At 40.9% G+C, this 18,528-nt stretch overlaps 1 protein-coding gene across 5 annotated transcripts in view; it reads left to right on the top strand.

The window, feature by feature from the left end:
• Positions 1 to 18,528, top strand: part of LOC134344352 (adenylate cyclase type 1-like) — a 279,148-nt gene that overhangs the window by 120,502 nt on the left and 140,118 nt on the right. For 4 of the 5 annotated variants that reach the window (XM_063043992.1, XM_063043991.1, XM_063043994.1 and 1 more), the window contains one exon: positions 15,434 to 15,526. The exons of the other annotated variant lie outside the window; for it this stretch is intronic. In XM_063043992.1, coding sequence (XP_062900062.1) covers positions 15,434 to 15,526 — 93 coding nt within the window. The remainder of the gene's footprint in view (positions 1 to 15,433; positions 15,527 to 18,528) is intronic. 5 annotated transcript variants of the gene reach the window in all.

Genomic DNA, 18,528 nt, shown 5'->3' with positions numbered 1-18,528 from the left:
TAGCTTTAATATATACTTATTGGTTGGCTCAGACATAGATGTACCAAAGGGCTATTTTCTGTGCTGTGCAACATTATGGCTCTAATAGATAACTGCACAGTAGTGCTTTGAGATCTTTTATATCAGTGTAAGGGAGGAGACTGGATCTCTGGTAGTGCAAAACTTCCTCAATCTAGACTTCTGAGCTGAAATCTCTGGAGTGGGACACTTTGTAATGGTTGGTTTACTAACTTAATTACCTATATGCAAGCCCCATATTTCCCAATAATGTACACTCCATCTTGCCGTAAGACCTGGTCTCCTTGCTGTGGGCAAGAGGTGAAAGTACAAGTACACTAGTCTCTTTAGCTCAATGACTCTTGTTATCAGTCGAACACTTGGGGAGCCCTTCACTGCTTTATCCCTCATCGTCTCACTAGCTCCTTCTCTCACCACTAGCCCTATCACAGGGCACTGCGCCTGCCCAGCAGCTAGCAATGCTTGAAAATTCAGGGTGATCATCATGACCTACAGTTCCTGACTGCTGGCAGAATGGGTAGGTAAGCCTATTTCCCATACCTTAAGATCAATACAGAGCCACTGAAACAGTAGAAATTCGGGGGTTATATTTTGACAGTGAGAGTGATGGTGGTGGTGGGCAGAACAACAGTTTTCTGAGGAAAATGTCCGGCACCTCAGGCAATAACACTGGCCAAATAAAACCCATAAATTGCAGCGCTTTTGGCTGATGTTCTGACCATCTTGAGATTGGAGTCTACAGCCCGAAGAGCCCTGAATTAGCTCTTTACGTTGTTTAATGTTATGGCACAAATAAAAGTCGGGAAGTAAATTAGGTGTAGACTAAACTGCTTGCTGTATATTCCATTGTCATTAATATCTTTCTTTCTCGTGTTCCTTTCAAATAATTGCAATTCATTTTTATAGATGCCATGGTTTATAAGACCATAATAAGACCGTAGGAGATAGGAGCAGAATTAGACCCACTGAGTCTGCTCCGCCATTTCATTGTGGCTGATCCATTTTTCCTCTCAATCCTGTTCTCCTGCATTTTCCCCATAACTATTCATTCCATGACTAATCAAGAATCTATCAACCTTCACCTTAAATACATCCAATAACCTGGACTCCACAGCCCACTTAGGCAACAAATTCCATAGATTCACCACCCTCTGGCTAAAGGTAATCCTCCTCATCATCCATTCTAAATGGACGTCCCTCTATTCTGAGGCTGTTCTTTCTGGTCCTAGACACCCCCACTATAGGAAACGTTGTCTCCACATTCACTAAATCTAGGCCTTTCAATATTCAATAGGTTTCAATGAGATATCTACCCCCACAATCTCATTCTTCTAAATTCCAGCAAGTACGTGCCCAGAGAAATCAAACGCTCCTCTTATGATAAACCTTTCATTCCCAGTATCATCCTCGTGAATTTCCTCTGAACCCTCTCCAAAGTCAGCACATTCGTTCTTAGATAAGGGGAACAAAACTGCTTAGAATACTCTAAGTGAGGCCTCACCAGTTCCTTATAAAGCCTCAGCATTACATTATTGCTTTTATACTCTAGTTCTCACTAAATGAATGCTAATATTGCATTTGCCTTCTTCACTGCCGCTCAACCTGAGAGTTAACCTTTAGGGAATCCTCCACAAGGACTCCTAGATCACTTTGTACCTCTGATTTTTTAAATGTTCTGCCCATTTAGGAAATAGTCTGTGTGTTTATTGCTGTGAAATATAATCTCATGCTCTGGACAGGGTGAGTAATGTGTGTGTACTTAAATTTGACCACTTTGGAAAGAAAATATTTATCATATATTGTGCACATATGTACTTAATGATTATGGGACAATGCTTGCATGTCTGATGCAACCACAACCTTCACTCTGACATATACAGCTCTGCTCATGATCTTCCCTCACATATTTATCAAAATAAGACCATAAGACCATAAGACAAAGGAGCATAAGTAGGCCATTCGGCCCATCGCGTCTGCTCCGCCATTTTATCATGAGCTGATCCATTTTCTCCTATTTAGTCCCACTCCCCTGCCTTCTCATCATAACCTTTGATACCCTGGCTACTCAGATACCTATCAATCTCTGCCTTAAATACACCCAATGACTTGGCCTCCACTGCTGCCCATGGCAACAAATTCCATAGATTCACCACCCTCTGACTAAAAAAATTTCTTCGCATTTCTGTTCTGAAAGGGTGCCCTTCAATCCTTAAGTCATGCCCTCTCGTACTAGACTCCCCCATCATGGGAAACAACTTTGCCACATCCACTCTGTCCATGCCTTTTAACATTCGAAATGTTTCTATGAGGTCTCCCCTCATTCTTCTAAACTCCAAGGAATACAGTCCAAGAGCGGACAAACGTTCCTCATATGTTAACCCTCTCATTCCCGGAATCATTCTAGTGAATCTTCTCTGTACCCTCTCCAACGTCAGCACATCCTTTCTTAAATAAGGAGACCAAAACTGCCCACAGTACTCTAAGTGAGGTCTCACCAGCACCTTATAGAGTCTCAACATCACATCCCTGCTCCTATACTCTATTCCTCTAGAAATGAATGCCAACATTGCATTCGCCTTTTTCACTACTGACTCAACCTGGAGGTTAACTTTAAGGGTATCCTGTACGAGGACTATCAAGTCCCGTTGCATCTCAGAACTTTGAATTCTTTCCCCATTTAAATAATAGTCTGCCCATTTATTTTTTCTGCCAAAGTGCATAACCATACACTTTCCAACATTTTACTTCATTTGCCATTACTCTGCCCATTCTTCCAATCTATGCAAGTCTCTCTGCAGACTCTCCGTTTCCTCAGCACTACCGACCCCTCCACCTATCTTCGTATCGTCCGCAAACTTAGCCACAAAGCCATCTATTCCATAATCTAAATCGTTGATGTACAATGTAAAAAGAAGCGGCCCCAACACTGATCCCTGCGAAACACCACTGATGACCGGCAGCCAACCAGAATAAGATCCCTTTATTCCCACTCTCCGTTTCCTGCCAATCAGCCAATGCTCTATCCACGTATGTAACTTTCCCGTAATTCCATGGGCTCTTATCTTGTTAAGTAGCCTCATGTGTGGCACCTTGTCAAAGGCCTTCTGAAAATCCAAATATACAACATCCACTGCATCTCCCATGTCTAGCCTACTGGTAATTTCCTCAAAAAATTGTAATAGGTTTGTCAGGCAGGATTTTCCTTTAAGGAATCCATGCTGAGTTCTGCCTATCTTGTCATGTGCCTCCAGGCACTCTGTAACCTCATCCTTGACAATCGACTCCAACAACTTCCCAATGACGGATGTCAAGCTAACAGGTCTATAATTTCCTTTTTGCTTCCTTGCCCCCTTCTTAAATAACGGAGTGATATTTGCAATCTTCCAGTCCTCCGGAACCATGCCAGGATCTATCAACTTTTGAAAGATCATCGCTAATGCCTCCGCAATCTCCACAGCTACTTCCCTCAGAACACGATGGTGCATTCCATCTGGTCCAGGAGATTTATCTACCTTTAGCCTATTCAGCTTCCTGAGTACTTTCTCTGTCGTATTGTGACTGCGCACACTTCTCTTCCCTGCCACCCTTGAGTATCCGGTATACTGCTGTCTTCCTCAGTGAAGACTGATGCAAAATACTTGTTCAGTTCCTCTGCCATCTCCTCATCTCCCATTACAATTTCTCCAGCATCATTTTCTATCGGTCCTATATCCACTCTCACCTGTCTTTTACTCTTTATATACTTGAAAAAGCTTTTAGTATCCTCTTCGATATTATTTGCTAGCTTCCTTTCATAGTTAATCTTTTCTCCTTAATGACCTTCTTGGTTTCCTTTTGTAAGGTTTTAAAAACTTCCCAATCCTCTCTCTTCCCACTAATTTTTGCTTCCTTGTATGCCCTCTCTTTTGCTTTAACTTTGGCTTTGACTTCTCTTGTCAACCACGGTTGCATCCTTTTTCCGCTCAAAAATTTCTTCTTTTTTGGAATATACCTGTCTTGCACATTCCTCATTTCTCGCATAAACTCCAGCCACTGCTGCTCTGCTGTCTTTCCTGCCAGTGTCTCTTTCCAGTCAACTTTGGCCAGTTCCTCTCTCATGCCACTGTAGTTTCCTTTACTCCACTGAAACACCGACGCGTCAGATTTCGGCTTCTCTTTTTCTAATTTCACAGTGAACTCAATCATGTTATGATCACTGCCTCCTAAGGGTTCCTTCACCTCACTCTCTCCAATCACCTCCGGTTCATTACACAATACCCAATCCAGTACAGCCGATCCCCTAGTGGGCTCAACAACAAGCTGTTCTAAAAAGCCATCTCACAGATATTCTACAAATTCTCTCTCTTGAGATCCAGTGCTGACCTGATTTTCCCAATCTACTCGCATGTTAAAATCCCCCACAATTATCATAACACTGCCCTTCTGACAAGCCTTTTCTATTTCCAGTTGTAATTTGTAGTCCACATCCCTGCAGCTGTTTGGAGGCCTATAAATAACTGCCATCAGGGTCCTTTTATCCCTGCTATTTCTTAGCTCAACCCATAAAGATTCTGCACCTTCCGATCCTATATCACCTCTTTCTAATGATTTAATATCATTTCTTACCAATAAAGCCACGCCTCCCCCTCTGCCTACCTTCCTATCCTTCCAATACACGTTGAATAGTTGAAGAAGCAAAGAAAAATCATGAGAAGTGAACATTTTCACTCCAGTTGACATCTTGGCTTCACCATTCATTGATTGGTAAAGCTTCCCAGCATAACTTCATAAGTTTCCACATGGACAGCAACCTGGGTATGACATTGGACAGGGTTGGTGTTTTCTGTCAGAAGAGTGTTTTCAGAACAAAAAAAAAGCTTAAATTAGCAAAGCAAGACAAACTAACAAACCATGGATGCAAAAACTGTGGCAAAATTCTAGGAATGTGGCTGGATAGCAGTAATAAATTAAACTAAAAACTAAGGAATCACTCACTTTATTGTCCTTATCACAAAGTGTATTTATTGCTAGTAAATGCTTAACTGAACAGCAAGTAGTGCTCTGTAAAATATTATAGAACAAATAGTCTAGAAAGTACATAATTTTAATGGATAAATATAGAATTGGGTTAAAATATACATGGCACTTTTTAAGACAGTAATTGAAACTGTCTGATGAAGCATGAAGTAGTTTATTCGATGGCATGTTTTGGCTTTAACTGAGTGCCCTATTTGCCTAACGATGCAGACAAGAAAATAGAAACAGAATCTTTTATTCAGCGTAATGTAAAAGAAACAATAGGCAGTCTGAACGATGAAGTTTTTGATTGAGCTGCAGTCAAAATTCTCATTAAATAACATGTTAGTTCCTTATAGTGGACAGAAAAGGCACAGAAAACAAAGCTGAACTGTTGAGCTATTAACTAGGGATGAATACACATGAAGGTGTTTGGTTTACATGAAAATATGATTTAAGAAGAACTATTTCAGGTGTGTGTAGATACTGGGTCTCTAAATATTAGCTTGAGGTGAAGTGTTTGAAAAAAATGTATTTCCCATTCAGGGTTTTAACTTAAAGTTCAGGATATGGTGGGTTTAATTGACTTTTCTTGTTTCAGCTATATGATTAAACAAGTAGGTTTACCTTGTAATATTTTTGCAATTTATAATCTGACTAAAATCAATTTTAATTTATTTTTTTGTGTGTGTGTGTTACACTGTTTAAGATTATGGTTGTATTAACAATTGTTTCTGGACATTAGGTCAGTTATTGAATGATCAGCCAAGGGAATCAGAATGATTTAGTCAGGACAAATCTCAAAATAAACCAGAATTTATTTACAGAAACAGCAGTAGAATACAATGAAGTCAATAAAGACATTTTTTCTTTCTTAATAGTAGAACATTAATCTATATGATTCTACATCTACAAATTTAATTTCCATAGACATTCATCATCTCGTGTTCAGCAATGAAGATTTATTTACTGCACATATTATTCAAGCAAGGTCTGGTAAACAAGAAATCTTCCAAAGAGTATTGATCAACATCACTGTGATAGATGACAGGATGGAAGTGAAGGATTGCTACTGATTTTTGGCTGAAACAACAGTTCATTACATAGGAAACACATAATTTGTTAATTTGATAACACATTAACTACATCTGTGACATCTTGCATGTGCTGTACTATTTTGATGGCTTCCTATTCTCTGGAACCTACTACCTCATCTTGACTACACTTCCTTCCCCATCAGAAGGTCTTAAATTTCCTTCTGCCACTAAGATCCAATCAGTGCCCTTCTACCAATACTTCTTCTGCCTGGCAAAACTTGTTCTCACTCTGAGTAATTTCTCATTTGGTTCTTCTAATTTCTTAAAAATCAAAGTTGTAGCCCTGTGCATTCTTGTGGTCCCCAGATACATCTATCTTTACATTGACTAAGTGGAACAGCCCTTGTTCCAAACTTTTTCTAGTACCACTTTTTCTCCATAACATTGACAACTGCATTGGTGTGGCTTTGTGCACCTGTGTGTATGTCATCAATATTATCACCTTCACTATTAACTTTGATCCCATTCAGATTCACTCGGACCATTTCTGACATTTCTCTACATTGTTTGGATCTCTCTGTGCCTATCACAGGGAGAAAAAAATATCCACTGACAACCTAGAGTACACTTCTTCCCACCCTGTCTCTTATAAAGCTGTTATCCCTTTGTCACAGTTTCTCCATCTTCAATTTGACTACCTTGAAAATGAGTCTTTCTATTCAAGTTATTTGAAAGAGATGAAATGTGGAACTCCACCAATAATGTTGTTTACTGTGATTGATGAAGCCCTCCCTCACATTTCTTCTGTTGCCCAGACTTACTTTTGTCCTCTCCTCCCTCCAAACAGAACAGAGATAGAACTCCCCTACTCCTTACCTTCAGCACATCATCCTTTGCCATTTCAGCCAGACAGTTGTTCCCCTCCCCACTCTCTCCATGATTTGCTAGCCCACTCAGCCTTCCCCACCTAGCCCTCCCATACCCCTGCACTTTCCCCTTCAGCACCTTCTTCACCATCCTCCAGGGACATAAATAGCCCTTCCAGATGAGGCAAAAGTTCATATACATGTCCTCCCACCTGCATTTGGTGCTCCCAATGTGGCTTCCTCTACGATGTCAAGACCAGTTCAAACCAGTTTGCAGAGCCCCTGCACTTTGTCTGTGGCGGCCATCCCAAGTCCCCAGTTGCGTGGCATTTCAAATCACATACCCATTTCTACCTTGACCTATCTGTCCCTAGCCTTTTCCACAGCCAGGCTGAGGCCCAATGTAAACCTGAGGATCAACACCTCGTACTCCATTTGATACAGCCCAGTAGTGTGGACGTTGAATATTCAATTTCAAATAACTCTCATCTCCCATGATCCCTCCTCTCTCTCCTTCTAATCCATCTTTGGTCCTTCCATTTTTGCACCCTTTCCCATACCCCTCATGCAGACCTTCAACCATTTTGATTCTCCACCTGGTTCTATTCACCTACTATCCACACACTTCACCCACCAGTTCTACACCCCATTTATTTCTTCTTTACTTGAGATGCTGGCACTTGAAGCCTTTTTGTCCCTGATTATTACCATCCAGCATAGGTTTCCAACTTTATCCTTCCCTTCCGTCCACTCACCTGGCTCCATCTGACTTTACTGTTCCATGTCTTTTTTCACCTTCCTCAGTCTCCCAGCTCTATCCCCTCTCCTGCATCTGGCTTCTTCTGTCCATCATCGCTCACCCCTGCTCAGATCACCTAACACCAATTGGCCTGACTCACTCTTGCCCCATTCATCGTTCTACACGCTACTTTCCCTATCCACTCTGTCCTGATGCGAGGGTTTAACCTGAAACTTTGGCACAGCCTTTCTCCCACTGATGTTGTTTGTCCCTTTGAGTTCCTCCAACAGTTTGTTTTATTAGTTATACTGCTGAGTTTGCTCAAAGAATGCTCTGAGTAAAGAGTAATTTTGTCCAGATTGTATGAATATAATGTCTCATTTCAAACCCACATCACCAAGTGTGATTAACGTAGAAGCATGCTTGTCATCTTATACTGTTTTCATTATATTTTCCTTTGAATTAGCTGTCAGGTGTCCAATGGTCTTTGGTAGTCAGGTGTAAAAATTACATGACAAGTAATACTGACAAGTAATCTCATCTGCATCTCATGATTCCTTTGAAATCCCAGTTGACACACTAGGAGCAGGTGATTGGGGAGAGCTGTTCAAATTGATGGAAACCCAGAAGTAATTGCAATATATACATAAGTGATATTTTACCCAGTCACTGCATTACCATAAAATTATGGGTTTTATAGCCAATTGAAACCACAAGAAGACTTCAGTTCCAGTACCTTAAGGATCATTTTGGATTTGTATTTTGATTGATTTTGGTCTTAGAAACTCAACAGAAGAGGATAGCAGCAGAAATAAGGAACTCTGTAGTTAGGGGGACAGATAGGCAATATCTGTGGATGTGAAAAGGAAACATGGATGATAGTTTGACTCCCAAGTACCAGAGTTCAGGATGCTCTGAACCTGCCCACAATTTCTTGAAAAGGGAGGGTGAGCAGGCAGAGGTCGTGGTACATATTAGAACCAACAACATAAATTGAAAAAGAGAGGAGATCCTGGAATCAGAATACAGGGAGTTAGGAAGGAAGTTGAGAAGTAGACTTTAGTAATCTCAGGATTGCTGCCTGTGCCATGCGACAGTGAGGATAGGAATAGAATGAGGTGGCAGATAAATGTGCGCTGCAGAACTGGAGCAGCGGGCAGGGATTCAGGGATTCTGGATAATTAGGACCTCTTGTGGGGCAGGTGTAGCCTGTACAAAAGAGACGGGTTGCATTGATTCCGAGTGGGACCAATATTCTTGTGGGCAGGTTTACCAAGGCTGTTGGGGGTGGTTAAAACTAATATGGCAGGGGTATGGGAACCAGTGTGACAGAGATAAGGATGATCCGGCAGGGTTTACAAGTAGATGATGCGTGTAATTAAATGTAAGGAGGGACAAGCCAATAGTTAGCTACAAATGCAGACAGTGCAAAGAGATAAATTGTATCACAGCGACAAAATTCAAAAGGGCAAAAAATGCAGGGCTGATGGTGCTGTATTTAAATGTATGTAGCATTTGGAATAAGGTGGACAAACTCATGATGCCATCAGAAATTGCTCAGTATGACGTTGTGGGCTTCACTGAGTTGTGGCTGACATACTTTATACTTTATCCTTTATTGTCGCCAAATAATTGATACTAAAACGTACAATCATCACAGCGATATTTGATTCTGCGCTTCCCACTCCCTGGATAAGACCATATTTCGGAGCTTAACATCAACATTTCAATACTTTGTATTGAAAGGACAGGCAGGAAGGCAGAGGTGGTGGTATGGCCCTGTTGGTAAAAGATGGAATTACATCTTTAGAAGGAGATCAGAGAATGTTGAATCTTTGTGGGTGGAGTTAGGAAACTGCAAGGGTAAAAAAAACTTATCGGAATCATGTATAGGCCTCCAAATAGTAGCCAAGATGTGGGGTTGAGATTGCAGAGGGAGCTAGAAAAGGCATGTAACAAAGGTAATGTCACAATTGCAATGGGGGCTTCAGTATGTAAGAGGATTTGGAAAAATAGGTCTGTGTTGGATTGCAAGAGAGGGAATTTGTTGAATGCCCACAAGATGGCATTTTAGGGCAGCTTGTTCTTGAGCATACTTGGAGAAAATCTATCTTAGATTAGGTATTATATCTTAGAATGGATCAGCTCATGATAAAATGGCGGAGCAGACTCGATGGGCCGAATGGCCTACTTCTGCTTCTTTGTCTTATGGTATTGTGTAATAATCTAGATCTTGTTAGGGAGCTTAATGTAAAGGAACCCTTAGGAGGCAGTGATAATAATATTAATGAATTCATACTGCAATTCGAGAAGAAGAAGCATAAGGCACTTGTATCAGTATCGCAATGGAATAAAGGGAGTTACAGAGGCATGAGAGAGGAGTTTGCCCAGCTGGATTGGAGGAGGACACTGGCTGGGATGATGATAGAACAGAGATGGCAGAAGTTAAAGACTGCACAAAAGCCCAGGAAAGGGCATGTAAAGCAGCAAAAGTGAGTGAAAAGTTGCATGATTGGGAAGCTTTTAAAATCCAAGAAAAGGCAACTAAAAAGGGTATAAGAAGGGAAAAGATGAAATATGAGGGCAAACTAGCCAATAATATATAGCAGGATAATAAGTCTTCTCAGTTATATAAAAAGTTAAAAGGAGATGAGAGTTGATATTAGATCACTGGAAAATGATGCTGGTGAGGTAGTAATGGGGGGGCAAAGAAATGACAGAAGGACTTAATGGTTACTTTGCATCTGTCTTCACTGTGGAATACACTAGTGTGCCAGAGGTCCGTGAGCAGGAGTGAGTGTTATTCCTATTACAAAGGAAAAAGCACTGGGTAAGGTCAAAGGTCTTAAGGTGGATAAATCACCTAGATCAAATGGACTACATCTCAGAGTCCTAAAAGAGGATGCTGAAGAGATAACGGATGCATTGGTTATGATCTTTCAAGAATCACTTGATTCAGGCATGATTCCAGAGGACTGGAAGATAACAAATGTCACTGCAGTCTTTAAGAAGGGAGGAAGGGAAAAGAAAGGAAATTATCAGCCATTTAGCCTAACCTCAGTGGTTGGGAAAGTCTTGGAGTCTATTGTTAAGGATGAGGTTTCAGGGTACTTGGAGACTAACGCTAAAATAAGTCAAAGTCAGCATGGTTTCTATAAAGGGAAACTTTACCTGACAAATCTGTTGGAGTTCTTTGAGGAAGTAACAAGGAGGATGGACAAAGGAGCAGTGGATTTCATTTTCTTAGATCTTGAGATGATATTTAGTAAGGTGCCACACATAAGGGTGCTTAAGATAAAATCCTGTGGTGTAATAGGAAATATACTGGCATGGTGCTGTCACAAGATCGAAAGAGATGGAGGTGCATAGCCGCCAACACCGGATTCGGGAGGGCACCCACTGACTGACTGACTGACTGACTGACTGGCATGGATTGAGGAGTGGATGACAGGCAGGAGGCAGTGAGTAGGAATAGAGGAGGCCTTTTGCTGTTGACTGCCAGTGACTAGTGGTGTTTCTCACAAGTTTCATTCAGGATTGAAGGAGGACCAATCAGAGCAGAGATGCAGAGAAATTACTTTAGTCAGAGCATGGTAAATCTGTGGAATTTGTTGCCATGAGAGGCTGTGGAGGCCAAGTCATTGGGTGCATTTAAAGCAGCCATAGATAGGTTCTTGATTAGTCAGGGCATCAAAGGATATGGGGAGAAGGCAGGGGAGTGGGGATGACTGCAAGAATTGGATCAGCCCATGATGGAATGGCGGAGCAGACTCGATGGGCCAAATGGCCTACTTCTGTTCCTATATCTGATGGTCTTATGGTATTGGGACCACTACTTCTCACATTGTTTATCATTGATTTAGATAGTGGAATTGATGGTTTGTGGCAAAGTTTTTGGATGATACAAAGATCGGTGGAGGGGTAGGTAGTGCTGAGGAAGCAATGTGATTGCAGCAGGACTTAGACAAATTGGAAGAACAGACAAAAAAGTGGCAGATGGAATACAGTGTTGGGAAATGTATGATAATGCATTTCAGTGAAAGAAACAATAGTGCGGACTATTATTTAAATGGGGAGAAGCTTCAACCATTAGAGGTGCGGAGGGACTTAGGAGTCCTTGTGCAAGACTCCCAGAAGGTTAATTTACAGGTTGAGTTTGTGATAAAGAAGGCAAATGCAATGTTGGCATCTATTTCAAGGGCCTTAAACTATAAAAACAATGAGATAATGCTGAGTCTTAATAAGACACTTGGCAGGCCGCTCTTGGAGTATTGTCAACAGTTTTAGCCCCCATAGCTCAGAAAGGATGTGTTGTCATTGGAGAGAGTTCAGAGGAGGTTCATGAGGATGATTCCAAGATTGAAAGGGTTAACATATGAGGAGTGTTTGGGAGCTTTGGGCCTGTAGTCAGTGGAATTTAGAAGAATGTGTTGGAATCTCATTGAAACCTGCCGAATGTTGAAAGCACTAGATAAGGTGGATGTTTTCTAGATAGATAGATATACTTTATTGATCCTGAGGGAAATTGGGTTTATTACAGCTGCACCAACCAAGAATAGAGCATAAATATAGCAATACAAAACCCATAAACAATCAAACAACAATATGCAAACTATACCAGATGGAAATAAGTCCAGGACCAGCCTATTGGCTCAGGGTGTCTGACCCTCCACGGGAGGAGCTGCAAATTTCGATGGCCACAGTCAGGAACTATGGTGGGGGTATTCAGAACTGGAGGGCACAGTCTCATAGTTGAGGGGCGACTTTTTAGAATAGAGGTAAGGAGGAATTTTTTTAGCCAGAGAGTAGTGAATCTGTGGAGTGCTCTGCCACAGAATGTGGTGGAGTCCAAATCCATGGGTATATTTAAGGTGGAAGTTGATTGCTCAGATCATCAAAGGATATGGCAAGAAGGAGGGTGTATTGGAATTAGTGGGATCGGTGATCAGCCATGATAAAATGGTGGAGCAGACTCAATGGGCTGAATAACCTAATTCTGCTCCTATTTTTTATGGTCTTAAAATGATGAAATCATTAGTATCTGTGGAAAGAGAAGCAGTTATCACATTTTAGGTCAATGACCTTTCATTGAGGGATGATTGTTGGGTGGGATATAAAGATTCAAGTCTGCAACTTGGCCTAAGTTCAGCCGCTGGAGCTAAAAGGTCCCTTCAGAATCTACTCTTCTTACTGTAGGAGGAGGAAGCCTTTTGCTGAAACAAAGAAGACATGGATGGAGCTTGTCCAGACAGAAAGTCAATAGCAAGTTTGTGGATCCTTGCTGACTGTAATTTATTGACCTAATTCATTCCTTTTGGTTTATGAACATGTGTTCCTATCTATGGATCTACCATTCTTAAATTATGATTCTATTTTAGACATCATCACTGAATACTCTCCAGCCACCTGCTCAGCCCCTACAACCACTGACACCCATGGACTTTCTTTAAGTTCCTCGCAAGATTGAGCCTCAAAAAAAAAAAGCAGAGCCTCCACCCTCCAGTCTGATAACTTCAAAACATGGGGATATTAAATATCAGTGTAGCCTTACTGGATGAGGTGGGATGTTGGGGTCCATCCAACTGACAGATCAGTTGACCGTATCAGTTCCATACAACACAATTCCTATTGACAATTATGCAAATACCAAACAATAAAAGCTTTGTTGTTTGTTTGGTTATTTGTCTTAGTGGGGGAATAAGAAACTTTTTCACATGTTTTATAGATGTATGTACTAATTATACCTACAAGAGCCTCCCTGTAAAGAATTTCGGGCATCCCTGTGAGCAATGGGCTCCACGACTGCTGCATTCATTGACATCCCCTGGCTGTTGCTTTGGTTCCATCTCATTCTGCCTGCTTCTCTTCTTTTTTGAAATATCAGAAGAAACTCTGTTTTCTGCAATTTTTCAACACTGCAAATCCACACTTCACTGTTGTGCAGTACTGTATGGAACACAACACGCTAATACCTTACAGGAAACCTTGGCTGATGTCAACTGCAAACACATCTTCAGCATGCTTACAACTCGGTCAGTGAGACCTCTGTTTTTCGTAGGGTTTACATCACACTGCTATTGAGTGACAGTGTTTACACTTCTCATGAGTCTCATCAACCATGTTTCATTCAAATCACTATCCCTTGATTCTGAGCCAGAAACTGTTAGGTCTGCTGTGAAGTGCTTGGAGCTTTCTGAAATGGTGCAACATGCAGATATCATAGCATCTGCCCAGGAATATTGTGCAAACTTGTTGGAAGAACATTCTGTCTTCATGCAGAAGTTGCATGACTATAGGCTGCAAAGCCAAGAAGATGATAGTTCTGTTTGGGTGAAGTTGTGGGTAGTCAGGAAGCATTAATCCTGTGCACACCAGGATTGCCTTGCTCTATTTGTGAGAGCTAGATAGAAGCACAAGCCATACATAACTCATTGCAATTGGGATCATTCTAGGCAAAGTGAACACCATTACTAGCTTGGGAATAAAAATGAAAACAATTTGAACTTATCTTTTACACTTCTGTGCTTGTAGTTATAAGTTCCTGTAAGTGATTCCAACAGAGCCATGGACTGAAGTAGTGTCAGAGAAAATGAGAATGGAGGTGACTGAAATACTCTGGTAAAGTGTCCAGGACCAATCACCATTGGAAAGGCTCCACCTGATAGTGTACCCCAAGTTTCCTTTGACACTGATGACCTGATGAGTTGAGGAGGCTGAACCGTGTGCTGTAGGATGCTTCTCTCCACCAGTACTCTCTCATCAGTGGAGTGGAAGGCTGTTGATGTTCCAACTGGTGCTTGTGTTACTGGAGCTGCTATTTTGTCCTCCAGTCCTGCTGATTTCACTTGTGCTGACCACCTTTATCCCCTCTGCAGAGTTTTGTAGTACCACTTCCGTGGTGTTTGCTATCTAGACTCTCCAATATACATCCCATAGGCAGACCTCCTGTTGAAATGTCAAAATAATCTCAAATTGTTAAAAGCAATTTCTCAACACTGGAGCTGCAAACCAACCATCACATATAAGCAAGCAAGAAGCAGCCATAATGTGTCAGTACTTGTTACCAATAATTCCCTGACGTGTCTTCAACTGCTGCTGTATTCTTGCTTTGAATTCAGGAAGCCTGGAACACCCTAGGGTCCATGGTTAACTTACAACAGCTATGTGAATATTGCTATAATTGACCCATTAGCATACTGAAGTTGACAACCAGCCACTTGGGAGGGAGCTATTTGCAGCTAATATGCTGCATTTAAATGTGCAATTTTTGGGGTTTGAACTCTTGAAAATTCAGCTCAAATTCTCTATAGATGACACAGGTTTCCATGTCCTATCAATGTGAAATGGCCCACCAGTATTTTACTTTAAATTTTATATTACGGCGTTCCATCAGAAAATGAACATATATGAAGCTTAATGGATATTTTATTGTAGTGAATAATATTCAACAAGCTTGGATCACTCTGGTTGCATAATGACTCTTGAGCAAACATAACATTGTCTTAATCACAGGAAGAGCTCTACTCTTACTTTGACAGTTTAACGAAGAGTGGTACGTGAAATTAGATGAACACATACCTACTTGATTTAACTCTTATAAGGATCTACCTAAGATATAACTTTCATGAGAATGCTCACAGTTCTGAATTGCCTTATCTTCATTACTTGGGAATAATAACCATTTGACTTCCATAGTATATATGAGTTGAGCACAAGAGCTTGGAATCAGGTCAGTCATTGGTTTTGCTAGCAGCTCCTTACTACTCCTCCTCCTCCAGATCCAGGGACCAATCCGTTAAGCAGTTTGTGGGTCCTAAGAAGAGTCCTCAGAAGCAACGATTCTCTACTTCCAATTGCCTCATGGAACAACGGTAAGATCATTTCTGTTGTCCCATTCGATCAATTAGAAACATCAATCCTATTCCCAGTGGGCTATTTTTTTCAAGTCCAATTCCCAGTGTTGTGACCTATTGAAGGTATCCTTAGTAGTTCCCCTTTCTCTAGTGGTGGGAAAAGTATTTAGATAACAGATATGACTTTGCAAAAGGAAGCTCTTCGAAATTGCATTTATTGTTCAATCTTTCTGCTCTTCTACAAGCTCTGTTGTTTTTTTTTTCAATTTCTTTTGCTGGAGATAGATGGTGAGCAGTGCAGAACACAAAATCCACGCTGCTTCAGTCTCTTGGACAGTATTACACAAACTTGGACGAAATTACCAGGAACTGGGTTGATAAATAGATTTTCTCTCAAAAAATGTCCCGCAAAAATCTTGAAAGAACTTGAACTTCATGTTGTAAATGTAATGCCTAGGGCTATTGACTCACATTTGTCCAGGGGAAACCCCATCCACCCACCAAACGTTGTCTCATGTTTGCGTGGATGCTGTGTAACGCACCCCGGTACAAACTCACACATAAAATATCAGACAGCACACAAAGTATGATTAACTGATTACTCTTTATAAATCCTAATGTGACTATGTGGTTAATAGAGATACAAATACAAAAGGAAAGAAAAAGACACCAAACTTATCAGAGTTCAACCAATTCATGCACAACTGTTGGAGCTCAATTAACGGAGTCTTCTCTCCACCATTCGATCTCCTCCAAACTCCTCGACCCTCCGACTGTGACCGACCACGGTGGTCTACCAGAGCGCGTCCAGCACGTCCTCCCTCTTCATTCTTCCTCGCTGAAAACCCCCAAGATCGCACAAACTATCAGCTTTCACACAGACAGAAAGAATAACATCTCTTCCATTGGTTAGCAGATGAATACAAGTCCCGATATCACTAATTATAACCCAAACATGCTACTACAGAAAACCTTACCTCATCTGTTAACATTACAGAGAAGCCATTTCATTTTAGCACTACAGAGAAGCCATTTCATTATTAGCAGCGACCTGTTAATATTGCAGTTAATATTACTGAGAACCCTACATAAACAACTGAAATAATTACATGTTCTGGGAAACCCATTACCCATGTCAGATTGTGCCTTACAATATTGTTTTATCAACTATTTGCAGCAAATTTATAGAAGGGCTTCTACATCAATTTCAACAATATATATTGTTTTTGCCTTCCTTTTAAGTTCTTTTTTGTGATTTTCTCATGGAAATCATGGTTGATTTGGTCAATTACACAGCAGAAACTCTTGTACTTCAGCAGCATCCGTTGGTCCTGCATTTTAGCATTTATGTATTAGCACTTCCCATTTCATCCTCAGATTCCTCTGTCTCCCCCTCTCTCTCCCCCTCTCTCTCCCCCTCTCTCTCCCCCTCTCTCTCCCCCCTCTCTCCCCGTCTCTCTCCCCCTCTCTCTCCCCCTCTCTCTCCCCCTCTCTCTCCCCCTCTCTCTCCCCCTCTCTCTCCCCCTCTCTCTCCCCCTCTCTCTCCCCCTCTCTCTCCCTCTTTCCCTCTTTCTTCCTCTCTCTGTATTGGACACCAATTAAGACATAAAACCAAATTATGGAATGCAGAAAGCAAAGTAGATGTTGAATAGAAAAGCTGGGGGTTAGAATAACCACCCCTTTTTGCAATTTGTGTGTAATAATGAATCATTTTATAATGTGCAGCTTTCAATTGGGTAATTGTTACAATAAGACAGAAATGCAATGTATTCTAGCTGGAATAATGTTATGAGAACAAAGTTAAAAGGTCAGCACTGTGATGCAAATGAAGGATAAGAGTTAGGCAACACACATCAAAGTTGCTGGTGAACGCAGCAGGCCAGGCAGCATCTCTAGGAAGAGGTACAGTCGACGTTTCAGGCCGAGACCCTTCGTCAGGACTAACTGAAGGAAGAGTGAGTAAGAGCCTCTTACTCACTCTTCCTTCAGTTAGTCCTGACGAAGGGTCTCGGCCTGAAACGTCGACTGTACCTCTTCCTAGAGATGCTGCCTGGCCTGCTGCGTTCACCAGCAACTTTGATGTGTGTTGCTTGAATTTCCAGCGTCTGCAGAATTCCTGTTGTTATAAGAGTTAGGTACAAGGATAGTACTGTAATGATGAAATGGAATTGTGTCTAGCCCATTGTGATGATTGTCATGATGATTGTTGTAGCAATATTTAGTGAATTACCAAAGTATAATTGATTTCTCTGAGATTCCATGTTCATGAATAATAGCCCCTTATAATTTCAAAGTTATCATTCACTTAAATTTGTATTCTTATTGGCTTATTCATTACCTTCTACTACTTTGTTACAAAAAATCAGATAGATCTCCCTATGAGGATAATTGTTAAATCCTAGGAGACATTAATCATTAAAGGTATATCAAATTTCAGCTCAATCGCTTGACAACCTGTCATTAAAATTATGGTTTATTTTAAAAACCACAATCTTTTTAAAGATAAATCTGGCCATGCATGCATCTGTTCTGTTCTTGGTCATCATTTTTCAGAAGTATTTTGCTCTTCTAAAATGAAGTATCCTAATGATTGAAGAAATCTTCTTTCTAGCCTAAACTTATTTACAAAGATAAAAGTTCAAAATAAATTTATTATCAATGTACATGTATGTCATCAGAAACAACTCTGAGATTCATTTTCTAGTGGGCATTCGCAATAAATATAAGAAAATTAATAGAATAAATGAAAGACCACCCCCAACAGGACAGACAAAGCATCAATGTGCAAAAATCCACAAGCTCTGTAAATAAAAAATGAAAATAATAAATAAATGAATAAATATCAAAAGCATGAGGTGAAGGGTCCTTGAAAGTGAGTCCATAGGTTGTGGGAACAGTTCAGTGGTGGAGCGAGTGAAATTAAGTGGTTATTCTCTCTCGTTGAAGAGTCCAATGGTTGAGGAGTAATGACTGTTCCTGAACCTCGTACTGTGAGTCTGTAGGTCACTTTATTTTCTTCC

This window comes from Mobula hypostoma, chromosome 3 (genome assembly GCF_963921235.1).
Source record: "Mobula hypostoma chromosome 3, sMobHyp1.1, whole genome shotgun sequence".
NCBI lineage: Eukaryota > Metazoa > Chordata > Chondrichthyes > Myliobatiformes > Myliobatidae > Mobula > Mobula hypostoma.
The sequence above is the reverse complement of the archived record's forward strand: the minus strand, read 5'-3'. Positions and strand labels throughout refer to the sequence as shown.